At 46.2% G+C, this 14,246-nt stretch overlaps 1 protein-coding gene across 1 annotated transcript; it reads right to left on the bottom strand.

The window, feature by feature from the left end:
- Positions 1 to 9,590: 9,590 nt before the first annotated feature.
- On the bottom strand, positions 9,591 to 11,046 carry sox11a (SRY-box transcription factor 11a). The gene has a single exon (XM_079752894.1). It carries the CDS (start codon positions 10,916 to 10,918, stop codon positions 9,848 to 9,850), a length of 1,071 nt encoding a protein of 356 aa, XP_079609020.1. The 5' UTR covers positions 10,919 to 11,046; the 3' UTR covers positions 9,591 to 9,847.
- Between the last annotated feature and the right edge of the window lie 3,200 nt (positions 11,047 to 14,246).

Below are 14,246 nucleotides of genomic sequence, written 5' to 3'. Positions count from 1 at the left end.
AGGGTGGGATGGAAGGAGGGAGGGTGGGAGGGAGCATAGCAGGGTAGGAGGGAGGGAGGGTGGGAGGGAAGGAGGGAGGGAGGGAGGGAGGAGGTTAGGGACCAAAGTGCACTGAAGTGGGAAATGCGTGTGCATGAGATATCAGACGTCCATTTCCTCAGCAGTGAGGCGCGTCTCTCTTCCCCTGGCAGACCAGACGACTGGCTGACTGTCCTGATTCAAATTGGAAGAACAGACAACAGGAAAGAGAAATACATTTTACGCTGTGATCCCTTAAAAAACCTTGTTTACACTTTTCTGCCAGTCCATGTCAGTTTGTCATTCATGATATCTTGTATTAGGACACCATAAATATCTACGGTGGGGTTTTAGAAAGACAAAATAAGCAATCGATTCATATCGCCTCAAATACAGCAGAAATGGATTTCCGCTACCTCAGACTAATAAAATACAAGTTACGGCAAACACAGAGGGACCAAATAAAGTCAAATATGAAAGACTCCATGTGTTCAGGGCCTGGGGGTGAACAGGGAAGCAGAGAGTACAGTATTGGCTTACATTGTCATTAACTTTTCAGCAGCCAGCAGGTCTCTCTCACCACTGACCAAATTACTTTAAACGTGCAGCAATTACACACGCAGAGCTGACATTCACAGGCGGAGAAAAAGTAAAACGTTTTGCAGTCGGATCCTAATGGGGCCATTATCACCACATCGGTAGAGAAAGTGAAATATTATTATTATTATTATTATTATTATTATTATTATTATTATTATTATTATTATTATTATTATTATTATTATTATTATATCCAGTGATATAGTGTAGCTATCCAGCTGGTCCCTCTTGTTAATTACCAGATGACCCTTTCTAATGACCAAACATGCGCCAAACAAGAGTTTAATAAGTCATAAAAGCACAGTGGCACAGTTTCTTTCATTACTCACCATCTTCAGTTCCTTCCCTTTCGACCTCTCTTTCTCCGCTCTCTCATCCCTTATTATGATATGATTATCATTTGAGATGTATGGAAGCTGGATTGGCTCATTATTCAGAGAGGAAGCAGAGCGGGGGGGCTTCAACATGGAGTTAGCATGTTAGAGCATGCTGAAAGATCAGGCTAGCAGCACACGTAGGCCTTTGATATCCTGGCATGATGAGGATCAATGCAGCTCCACTCTCTGGTTGTTTCCTGTGACTCACTAACCACAAGCCCACCATACGAGAACACTGTGGTACAGATGAGCTCCCGCCAGCTCTCATCAGCAATCCTAATCATTCTCTCATGTTTAACCCTTTAACCCCTTAAACCATTTCATTTACACATTTAAGAGTTCTAATTTAAGGGAATTTGGGTGACTTCACAATATATTCTTTATCCATTACAAGGAGTCACACAAACATGAAAATCCATGCAAGGAATGAAAACAAAATGATATATGTACTGTGATACATGTTTAAATATTCAGATTGGCATTGTCAAGTAGATATCTGCCAGGAAATGTGAGGCTGACTTGATGCGCCGAAATATACTGTGCATCATTACATATTGATGTCATTCCATCAAAGCTAACAGCAACACTGAACAGCATCATGCCTCCCACAGACATGGATGTGCGTGTGCCTGTCTGTTGAATGTATGTCTGGGTTTGTGTATGTGTCTGCATGTGGCTGTATTTTTGTTGACATGAGTGTGTGTGCTGCGTGTGTACGTGTGTATATGTTTAGGCATGTGGGCATGTGGGCATGTGTGTGTGTGTGTGTGTGTGTGTGTGTGTGTGTGTGTGTTTGTGTGTGTGTGTGTGTGTGTGTGTGCGTGTGTGTGTTAGTGTTAGTGCTTGTGTGAATGTGAGTGTGGGCATGGTGAGGAGGAGAGGAAGCAGTATGCCCTCTTAAGACATTAGAGCTGCAGTTCCCTGAGGCCCAAAACTATGGACCTTGAACCCTGAACCCTGCCAGGTATGGAGCCTCACACCTGTGAGCCTCTTTCTGTGTCTTCATCTGGAGGTGTCCCGGGTATGGCCTGAAATACAATAATACAGTTCATCATAAATCAGAGACATTTTAACCTGAGCCCTAAGGTGGCCCAATGGTCTAGTGTTAGCACGTTTGACTCCCAGCCGGGATACTGGGTTCAAACCCTAGTGTCCTCTTGTCTTCCCTGAGCAGGAAGCCTAGCCGCCCCCCGACCTCTGATATAGCGCAACATCAGATCTGGAAGTCTGGAAGCCTAGCCCCCACCTGACCTCTGATGTAGCGCAACATCAGATCTGGAAGACTTTGGTACGCTTTGGGAAAAACATCTGCTAAAAAGCTAGTACATCGTACAAGTGTAGATATGAAGTGAATACCACCCTGCTTGTTTGGCGTGTTTCTCTAGATCTCTAAGGTAAAACATCTGCTGTTCATAATCTTATGAACATAACATTGGCCGTTAATGGCCTTCGAGTTATGGTTATACATATGAATTGTTTATCCTCAAAGATGAATAATGTATTGATATATTCTTTGAGTTTTCCGGACCCAACTCAACTCCTGTGCACATTGATTTTAAAAACTGTCTCTACCACTCTCTTAAAACACAGCTCCAGCTATCTCTACATCAATAGTTACACAGAAAGCTTCACATCTTTATGGAGCTAATGGGCTTCTTGGCACGAGCCCTCATTTTGCAGCTAAGATCCTGGGGAGGGAATAACTATGTCTGTGTGTGGCTTCTTTCAAATCAGTTGGCTTCAGGATCTCTCCAGAAATTGTATTCAGTTAATTTGATACAACGGCTAAACAGAGTCAACCATTTCTCAAGCAAAGTTTGAAACTGCTCGTGGAAGTCGGGCCGGGTGAACTTGAGTACAAAGCCTTTTTTTGTTGGTAACCGAAACCTCGAAAATGTACGAGAATAAATCTTCTCTAGAACCGAGTTGCCTGCAGTTCTTGATCTGAACCGGGTTGTCTGAACAGGAAAAAGATCTTGATACATCAAACATCTTAACAGACATTAAGACGTAAGATCTGCCTCTGTCGTGTTGGCATTATTTGTCATTGTACTTCCATAATCAGATGCTCCATGGCTGCTTGTGCTTTATGTATTTAAATTGTTTATTTTGAGGGGGTGCTGGTGGTTCCTGTCACACACAGGAAACCTTTGTGGAATAGCAATTATTGGAACCTTAGCCCTCTGTGGGGAGCAAAGCGTGCTTCCTGCAACGGTCCCCAGGGAGCCAATGTGCTAATTATTTACCGAAGCAGCCGACTGTCAAATGAGACCTCGAGCCGGCCCTAACTGTGAGGGGAGGGGCCCTCGTCCCGTTACCTGGGCAACATGCAAATATATATCAAAGACAGGATGGGGGACGGCGGTGGGGTTTGCGGGGGAGGAGTGGGGTGTGAGATTGTGGTGGTGGGTGGGAGGGGGGGACCCTTACGAGGAAGAGCCCTACGTTGGCGGGGTCTGGTGTGGGAGGGGTCCTGCCTGGGCGGAGCCTATGTGGGCGGAGTCCCGGTCAGGAGTTAATAAGGGGGAAACAGGTGGGGCTGCCGAGGGGCGCACAGCAGCTCAGTATTAGATTACAACTCATACAAACTGGGGGGGTGGGGGGGCGTGGCTACCCTTGAGCTTTTGCCCAGAATCAAATTGAACTCTACAGAGGGAGAGAAAGAGGGATAGATGGAGGAAGAGAGGGAGGTAGAGAGAGAGGGCGAGAGAGAGAGAGAGAGAGAGAGAGAGAGAGGGAGGTAGAGAGGTAGAGAGAGAAAGCAAGAGAGAGCGAGAGAGAGAGAGACAGAGAGAGAGAGAGGGAGGTAGAGAGGTAGAGAGAGAGGGAGAAAGATTGAGACACAGGGGGCAGAATTGCTTGTTAAAAAATGTTCAGAGAGAGAGGCAAACATTTTCTTTCTTTCTTTCTTCACGGTGAAGCGACTTCTCTAAACAGTGCCCTGCTGGAGGCCGACCAACAACCATCCCTTTTACTCTCAGATCAGGAGAGGACGGGGTATGGATGTGAGGGTCCTCAATTCATGCATCTGGGCATGAGGCCAACGGGACTTTTACTCTGCAGATAAACACAGAGGGGCCATAACAACACGAACACTCTGATAGAGCGCTGGCACCATTACCCCCTCCGAGTGGAACAACGTGCACCGCCGTGTTATCTGAAGCTGTAAACCACAACACATAACTTGTGGCATTTAATAGAAACAGTATAATCTGGAGTCAAATGAGATTCAAACGCACCAGCTTACACCCCTGCAAACATTACGGCCTGGCGTTAGACTAATATTATGCATTCATGGTCTTTTAATGAATATAAAGGGTGCTTGGCTCGTGGGGGACGTGCTCTGTGCTGTCCAGGACCCCCTGAAGGGTCACGTTTACCACAGGACCGGAGGTTAGGCAAACCTCAAAATGACCTTCATAAACGCTCTGAATTTGAGCATGAGCAGGAGCATAATATTGTCTTTAGACTGGCAAACTATTTAAAGACCTAATTAAAAAGCAGTGTTTTCTTTAGCACACAGAGCTCACCCTGTGCGAGTTTGAACTGCACCAACATGCCGCGACACATCTGCAGCGGCCCGGTCCCGCCAGAGAGCTGCTGTCCTCGCTGGAGAACAGAGGGCAGGTGTGTGCTGCTGTGTGTTTCTGTCCTTTTTTTGGGGGACACAGACACAAACACAAACACACACACACACACACACACACACACACACACACACACACACACAGGCACATGACGGATACATGACCCCCAGCCCTTCGCAAACAAAAAAGTGACCTTCTTTCCAATGAGATTCTACCGCCTGTCAGAGGGCATTCTGGAGGGGAGTGATTGAACTGTTTGCTGCCGTGTGCCCGAGACAAAAGCACTGACTGCTTAAACCACTGGGGATGACCTGCTGGGTGTTCTCCATCTCCCTCCCTCCCTGTCTCTCCACCGCCCTCACTGTCTCTTTCTGCATCTCACTGTCTCTCTCTCTCTCTCTCCATCTCCCTCCATGTCTCTCTCTCTGCATCTCACTCCAATCTCTCTCAGCATCTCATTCCCCCTCCCATCTCTCTAACTCTCCTGTTTATTTGCTCACTTCCTGTGTGTGTGTGTGTGTGTGTGTGTGTGTGTGTGTGTGGGCGTGGCATCCACACTCATCTCTCTGCCAGGGTGCTAAAAACACCAAGAGGGAATTGGGCCTGTGCCACCCAATCCCCCCCCCCCCTCCCTCCAACACACACACACACACACACACACACACACACACACACACACACACACACACACTGATGCTGTCTGCTCCGTCTCCCCTCCTCACCGCAAAGGGCAGGGAGCCAAGTATCCTGGACTGCAGCAGGAGCAGCTTAGGCCCCAGAGAAGACACACACACACACACACATACACTGTCACATCGAAACACACACACACACACACACACACGTACCACTGTCACAAAGACACACATCAGGGTTTATGGTCCAAAGACATACCAGAGGTAAAAGTGTTTTATCTGGAGTCTGACCGCAACACAGGTCCCGTCATGTCGTAGTACTACAGTCACATGTACTGGCTGCAGTACCTATACCTTCCCCAGGTTTTATGTATAATGATTCACACGTTTGAACCGGCATGCTGTCAGAGACGTGATGTCAGAGCTGTTATGTCAGCACGCTCTGGAGGTCAGTGAGCATCCCCTCCACCAGGGGACCTGGGTGTAGTCCATAAGAGACGGGGCTGCACCACCCCATGCTCCACCTGCCGTAGAACCCCAAAGACACCACCATCAACCTGCAGCAAGGACGAGGCTATTTCTGTAAACAGGTTCCTATTTGGGTAAACAGTCTGTAACAAGACCAGCACACACACACACACACACACACACATCATTATCCCAATAGCAGTATTAGTCACCCTCGCCTCCTGGGAGAGGAGCAGAGCGCGTGTGAATGCGCCATGACACAACATGGAGCCTCTCTGCACACGCGGCACTGAGGGCTGGCGATGATGTAATGCCACCGGCTCCCTCTAATAACGGCCTGCGATGGAGGAGGAGAGGAGGAGAGGAGAGGAGGGGAGGAGGGGAGAGGAGAGGGGGGAGAGGAGAGAAGAGGAGAGGAGAGGAGAGGAGAGGAGAGGAGAGGAGAGGAGAGGAGGGGAGAGGAGAGGAGAGGGACTGAGCAGCAGCCCGGTGTCTCGGCCCATATGGGCTAAACATCAGACAGAGACCTCCACACACACACACACACACACACACACACACACACACACACACACACACACACACACACACACACACACACACACACACACACACACACAGTCAGACACACAAACACACACACGGACATTCACACGTGCAGACACACGCATCGTTAGAATAATCTCAGTGATTCCGATTTGTTTATTGTTATTTGTTCTACAATCATTATCTGTTCCTGCTGTTGCTGTTCTTATTGAGAACTTATTTGAAATTAAAGCGCTAAATACACATTTTCTTACATTTATCTTAAGGAAAACAAGGACTGGTGTGACCGCCTTGTGTATTTTATTGCATTTATTTTGATGTATATAATAAGAATCCTGCTAATCGGGGATCCAAATGGCTACCCTGGGCGTCGCGGAAGAGGCCTTTGTAGAGGTGTTAGCGTGGCCGTGACTCCTGGGCTTATAGGAATGATTTAAACGCTCAAGGGATCTCAGAATGACTTTCCTTTGTGACAGCGTTATCCCTCCCCACACTGAGTCCAGGGAGGATACTATCAGTGGATCTGATCAGTGTCTCCTGAGCTTTCTACAATCCCATTTATTTATTTAAGGAGGAAATAGAGGGAAATTTCAGTGGGTCACTAATTTCATTTCAACATGTAGCAATGGCATTAGCTCAGGGCAGATATTTCAGAGGAACACAAAATCAATGTTGAGATTCTATTGGGAATAGCTCGGGAACCCATTAGTAACTTTGACCAATAGGTCAGGTAAAGTAATAGCTAGATAAATGTTTTATTACAGATTCACAAACCGACCTAATGGGAGGGTTAGAGCCTGTGCAGCCATGCATGGAGAATATTCATCATTACATTCTACGGCTGTAATGAACCCAGCTCTGTCGGCGGCCGGCTTCCCGCTCCTTACATCTAGGGTGCCTGTGGGGGGGGGGGGGGGTCTGTGGGGGGGCTTTGCAATAACCAGAGCTCGGACACCAGCCAGCCCAGTCCCTCTAGTCATTATATGCAAATACTGCTGGGCCGTAATGTAATTTTCAATCAATATAAATCAATGCTTTTCTTTTTTTTGTGTGGAAGTCACCGATGTTTAAATTCAATCATATTCCTGGGATGTGATGCATTGCTGTCTATTTGTTTGTTTGTTCTATTCCCCAAGTGCTATAAATATCAGGGCAATGGCATGTGGCATGTGTCTGTACCAGGGTTAGCCCTAACCTCTACCAGGATAGGGATAGCACTATAGGTTGACATAAACCCTAACCCAATATGTTAACCCAAACGCTGAAGCTAACCCTGTAGGTAAACCCTAACCCTAACACTGAACATTGCCCTATAGGTTAAAACTAACCCTAAACCTAGCCTCCTTGCAGTGTGTCTGATATTGCTTTCTGCATACTCCATCTGGATGGGTCTCTAATAATTCCCTGCATGTTTTAAAACATAGACCATTGATTATTTTGGTTGCATTAAATCTTCTGTATATCCCCTCATTGCTACTGTTTCTTTCTCCCTGTTGGACCTCTTTCTGAAACCCTACCCTGCCTCATATTGGACCGGTTGTTCTGTGACATTGTGCTGAATTCAAACGTCTCTGCTGGGCTGAGGGCTGCTCTGTGAATAGGAGTCAGTGAGAGGAGCTTAGACAGCTTGAATCTCGCCCACTCAGAAGCACGGCTCTTGTTTCCAGCAGCGCCGTCTCCAAGAGGCCACACAATCCCACCAATCGCAAGGCTGTGTGAATGAAGCGGGCGATTCAATTCCTTAAAGGCACAGTGTTCCCTTTCCCAGGCAGGGATACAAGAGACTAACACAAAACAGAGACAAGACATCTGCGAGCGCTTTTCAGCAACAGAGAAGAAAGATTTAAACACTGAGGTTTACAAGTTGTAGGTTGTTTTTGTTTTATTAAATGTGAAATCACATGTTTGAGCCCATCCAGTAGCAGAGTATCAGCCTACATACAAAATAGACATCGCTCTTATCATCACATCCTTTATCAACAAATCAACACATTTGTGTACATATATTCACAAACTGAAAGGACAGTTGATGGTGGTTGGTACTTATTTATTAAAAGATGAGTCGAGACAGATTCACACTTGGAATGTGAAGTAACTGCTGCCTAGAATCTCCAACAAACGTCTGGGCGCATAATTAGGTCATATTCCAAACCTCGTATCCACACAGACGTCATGTAGGACCCACATAAAAATAAAAAATATCTGCTTTTTTTTTAAGTGCAAGAAATAAAAATACAGGTTTATGGTTAATGTCTTAAGAAAAGAAGGCAGTCTTCAGTTTTAAAATAAGGTTTCATTTCATGAAACAGGAACTATTATGGAATGTTTTTTGCTTGTTCGACTTGAATGCCAGACCACTGTGCCAGTTAGTATCCTTACTGGAGAACAACCGTATCCAATTTGTCTCTGCTGGGAGAGGTGGTGTTCAGATAGAAGATTTGTTGACAATAATGCCCAATATCCAATAATATGAGACTAATAACATTCAAATTGATATTTCCCACCCACCGAGGCCATATTAAATGGTAGTATCAGTTCCAGCTGATGTGTAATTCCTGTGGAGACAGGCTCAGCATCATAACAGCTGAGCATGTTGACAGTGCACACGTCTGTAGTCCCATCACTTGCTACAAATGTTGATGGTCCGTATCTTAAAGAGTATATATTGCACAAAAAATGAGAGAGGGGGGAAAACAGTTATGTGCCATAAAAAATACCAAAATCCAGTTTCACACCTGCGATCGGGACCCATCCACATATCACCAGTATGATATACATAAACTCCTAACTTTACTATATTACATTACATATACAATCTTGAAACTAGTTCCGGCTCTGAGGTATGTGTGCCCCCTTGATGCCATTGAATCGTCTACAAATACTCAACAAATCTGCTCTACAACTGTACAAAACCTAGTTTAAAATCACAAGGCATTTTGATGCAAGTTTTGAATTTAACTTAATCCTTAAAACCAGGACTTCCTTGCATGCTGAAAGAAATGATAAAGGGAAGAAGTGCCTGAAACTCACTGAAAGCCCAGTAAGAACATTCCCTTTTAACTGTACAAAAATATGCCTGAAAATATCTTACTTTTTCTTTTAAAAAGATGAGGTCTGTTATGTATCAAAATGTTCCCTCCACACCTGTATTCTGAAGAGGTTTAGGCTGCTTAATTTTCAAACCAGGAGGTAAACGGAATCAGTTACAAAAAAAAACAAAACATTTGTGGCATTAAGAAATTACATAAACCGTTGTAAAGTAACATCCTGAACATTGTCAGTTCACAGATTTGCTTTGAGTCTGTCCACAGTCCTTTTTGTCAGTTCCCTGCAGTTTTTTTTTAAAGAGGATAAGATGCATAGAAGTTCACAGATTTTTCCCTTTGTGGTCCGTTTAAGCTGAACAGTAATTGGAGACCTACAGAAAAATCCATAAAACCCTGTCATGCCGCCAGAAAAACGTCTGCAGACTTTCTCCTGCTACCAGCTTCTTAAGCATCTCATTCCTCCAACCTCACCTCGCCTCCTCCTTCCCGGACCTTCACACCCTGGGAGGCAGAGCTAGGAACAACTTCAACAGGACATATAATTTAATTCTCCTTCTCTGTTATTATTATTAGTACGTGAACACCAAATCAGAAAAGTTGGCCTCCAACCAATCCCCGGCGATCATCTCGCTGAGCTCCGGTGTGCAATAGTCTGGAAATTCAAAGTGAGAGCCCAGACTGCCCTCACTGAATGAGTCCAAGTCCTTATCCACAAGAGAGAGGGAGAGGTTTCCTGAATTCGGGTTCCCCAGCTCCGAGCCGTGAGCGTTGGGGGCAAAATTCAAACTAAAGTCAAAAAGCAAATCGTCCGCGTCCTCGCTGGAGCTGGAAGAGGTGGACACGGAGCGAGAAGATGCTGGTGATACGGAAGCAGGGTACATTGTGCTCTGCTTGGTAATGTTCTTGAAGTTATAAAACAGTCTGCTGTTAGGTACCTCTTCGTACATGCTGGTCCCCTCGGACTCCGCCGAGGAGCTCAGCGTCGGGCTTGCGGGAACTTTAGCTACATTGTAGGGTCTGGAGCGCTCCTCGTCCTCCTGCTTAATCCTCATCACATAGTCCTCCTCGTAGTCGTCTTCGTCCTCGTCGTCCGTGAGTTCACTTTTGATAATCTTCGTCACTTTCATGCTTGGAAAACCACAGTCCTCTCCATAGCCATGATGCGAGGACTTGGAGCTGGTCTTAGTCTTTATCTTTGAACATTTCTTGCTGGGCGTCTTGGACATCTTTCCGCACTTCTCGGGAGAAGGCGCGGAGGATTTAGAACTGTCGAGCTTTGGTTTCTTCTTGGGTCTGTACTTGTAGTCGGGATAGTCGGCCATGTGTTTCAGCCGCAGCCTCTCGGCTTCCCGGATGAACGGGATTTTCTCGCTGTCCTTCAGCATCTTCCACCTCTTGCCCAGCCGCTTGGAGATCTCGGCGTTATGCATGTCCGGAGACTGCTCCATGATTTTTCTCCTCTCGATTTTCGACCAAACCATAAACGCGTTCATAGGTCTCTTGATGTGACCGGTCGCTGTCTTGCACCAGTCGGGATTTATCGGCACGGGGCTGCAAGCCATAAATTCACTCTCCTCCGAGTCCGTGGCTTCCCGTGACATGCTGCCGTCCGTCTCGCTGGTGTCCGTGTGCTGCACCATGGTCCCGCACAGGAGAGGGGTCGCTCTGGTCTCTGGTCCGGACGCTGCAGGGTCTCACAGCAAAACACTGCTAAGACGCTCTGCTTGCCGGGTTCTGTCACGATATCTGTGACTGTGTGCTGTGTCTCAGGCGCTCTTGGTCTCTTCTTTTTCCAGAGTTACAAACTGCCTTCTTAACTAGTTATCAGCTTTTTCATGTGCACTACGTCATGCGGAGACAGCCAATGGCGTTGCTTCCACTCCGCCCCGCAGACTCCTTGGCATACTCCCTTAACCCTTTATTCCTCCCTCCCCCGGTCCTCTCATTGGATGTGGGATTTGTGGTACACACACAGTGTCTGGCCCCATGCTGAGCGAGACAGGCATATTAAACACAGTGAGCGCTCTGAGCTCCAGAGATGAGCATCATGTACCCAACGCGCGCATATGGCGAATCGAACCGTTTCTACGCACAAAAATAAATGTCAAGTGCCGACAAAAAAACAAGCTGGTTTTTATTTCTAATCACCCGCAATTTCGCAGGTTGACCTGGAGAGAGACGCATCATGCAGCCCCATGCCGTTGTTTTTATTTCCCTTCCCTCATTTGAATACTGAAGGTGGCGCTTGGAGCCAGTTTCAGACCGTCTGCTCTGCGTAAACACGGGCTGCGTATCATCAGCTGGTGGTTCAGACGCGGCTGGACTACCGGTGAACATGTTCCCAAGCACAACCCATCTTTCAGCTTTAGACTTTTAATTTATTATATCTAGAAATCGTGTTTTTTTATAAATTAGTTGCATGTATGAAGCAAATTCCGATTTGTTGTTTTATGTTTATAGATTTTTATATGTCTTTATTTTAGGCATATAAACGAACGGATTAACAATTTGACATATTTTTATTAGCCTATATATATTTTTTTTTATTAGCCTAACACGTCCCGCCGTTTCCCAGCAGCTTGTAGCTCCTCCGGTTCACGGCCATGTGTAGCCTCATCAGACTCTGAACAGCCTTCTCTGTTGAGCAACACAGCAGTCAGTTCACTTCTCCTCCCGCGCTGGATCCAGACACCGCAACATTTGGCTGAGCAGCCCCCGGAGCCAGTAAAGGCTACAGGAAGGCAGGAGGGGATGGGAAGGCTCCCTGCTGAGTCTGCTGTGTCAAGAGGCATCTAGCTGGCGTCTCCTTCTCCACCCCCCACCCCCTCTCTACCCGTCTCTGGGTGGCAGCCAGCAGTGCTATTGGAGGGCTGTGGCGATAAGGCGTCCTGTTTTTTTTTCTCGTCTCTGTCCCCTAGAGGGCAATCACTTACCCCTTTGAAACCCTCCCCCACCATCACACCACACTGCTCTCTCCAGCGCTCTCTCTCTTTCTCTCTCTCAGGCCGATGCCTTTTCAGGGGCTTATGAAGTGTTTCTTACTAGCGAGAGCGAGGGAGAGAGAGAGATATATATATATAGAGAGAAACGGAAAGACAGAGGGAGGGCATAAGAAGCGGAAAAAAGGAAAATAAAATGAAACACAGAAGGTGGAAGACGAAGAGGGAGGGAGAGGGAGAAAGTGTGTGAGATACAGAGGTTCTTTCCATTACAGTGGCCTGTCCCTTTCCCTCCCTTCCTCCCTCCCTACCTCCCTCCCCCCTCCCATCTCCCCCTCCCTCCCAGTCTCAGACAGAGATAGTGGTGAAATGCTTTATCATGACCACCCTGTGCTGATTAAGGCTTATCAGATGAATGTGCGGTCTCACCAGTCTTTCGAGGTTGCTGCTGCCTGGCGTGCACACGCACGAGTCTCATGCTCTAACTAATATGAGTCTCGTGCTCTAATAGCCTGAGTATCTTGCTCTAAATAATAGCATGATTCTCAGCCCCATGCTAACTAATAGCATGAGTCTCAGCCCTGTGCTAACTGACACCATGCGTCTCTTGCTCTTAGTAATTGCATAAGTCTCATGCTCTAACTAATAGCAAGAGTTTCATGCTCTCACTAATAGCCTCATCTCTGGGTGCTGGCAACACAAACCAGTTACTTCCAGTTCATAGTATTAATAGTAACAGAGTGCCACGGATGTCATTCTGTTACTATTAATGCATCCCCTTTTTTACTCATGTTTCATTCAATCATAATTGTTGTTATTGCTCCTCTTACTATGATTATTGTGATTATTATTAGAACTACTAAAGCTGCTAATACTGTAATAAGCCCTGCTATACCTCAAATACTAAATTAGTGACACTAATGAGGACCCGATGATCATGATGAGGAATATTATTCTTATTATTTTCAGTATCAGTAGTAGTAGTAGTAGAAGTAGTAGTATGTTGTAGTAGTAGCAGTAGTAGTAGTAGTAGTAGTAGTAGAAGTAGTAGAAGTAGTAGTAGTAATATGCTAGTAATATAGTAGTAGTAGTAGTAGTAGTAGTAGTAGTAGTAGTTATATGTTAGTAATATAGCAATAGTAGGAGTAGTTTAATCTAGTTACCTAACTATTTCATTGTAACTACAAACATCCACACCATTAAAACACCATGTCTCTGCATAAAATAATAACAGAAAGAGTCCATTTCACATGAGGGTATATCACCACTTACACCAGCGTTCCCCGTCCTTCACTGACATACAAACGCTGCCATTAATTCCCCAGCCAAGCGTCTGTCTGCTGGGTTCATTTCAGCAGGGTTGTCACTGCAGTGCATGGACGCCCCAGCGTCCCTATCTCTCTTCCTCCTCCCTCCACTGGATGCTCTGCTGCAGGACGTGATTCATGGCCCTGCTTAATGATGAGCGTGTAGGACTGACCGTCCTGCTCATTACCATGGCTCATTATGGGATGTGCATGAGGTGCCGGTGTCAGTCCATTCAGCAGGAGCAGCTTGGATGAGTCATCTTAGGGAGGGCTTTCAGCGCCGTGTCTGTCTCACACCGATAGAGCAGACACACACACACACATACACACACAGACGCACACACGCACGCACACACACACACACACACGCACGCACGCACGCACGCACGCACGCACGCACGCACGCACGCACGCACGCACGCACGCACACACGCACACACACACACACACACACACACACACTAACACACAGTAACAGCCCGCCCAGCTCCTGTTCATTCATGCATCCGTGTCTGATACGGGAGCAAAGACATCCTGATTGAATGTTTGAGTTATGGACGATTAATAAATGTTCTAGTTTTGGTGATTATCATTATGATTATTATTTTATTTCCATAGAGGTTAAAAATGATTTAGCAAGGTCAAAATCCAATGTGTTTTTTTCTGCAATTGCTTATACCCGAATGCTACTGGCAATACCCTAGTGTTAGATGTTTTAATGC

This window comes from Pollachius pollachius (genome assembly GCF_949987615.1).
Source record: "Pollachius pollachius genome assembly, chromosome: 15".
In the NCBI taxonomy this organism is placed as follows: Eukaryota; Metazoa; Chordata; class Actinopteri; order Gadiformes; family Gadidae; genus Pollachius; species Pollachius pollachius.
Note: the sequence above shows the minus strand (reverse complement) of the source record. Positions and strands in the feature narration are given on the sequence as shown.

What these genes read in the sequence shown, in the direction of transcription:
- sox11a (XM_079752894.1), bottom strand. Translation starts at nt 10,918, where the DNA reads ATGGTGCAGCACACGGACACCAGCGAGACGGACGGCAGCATGTCACGG.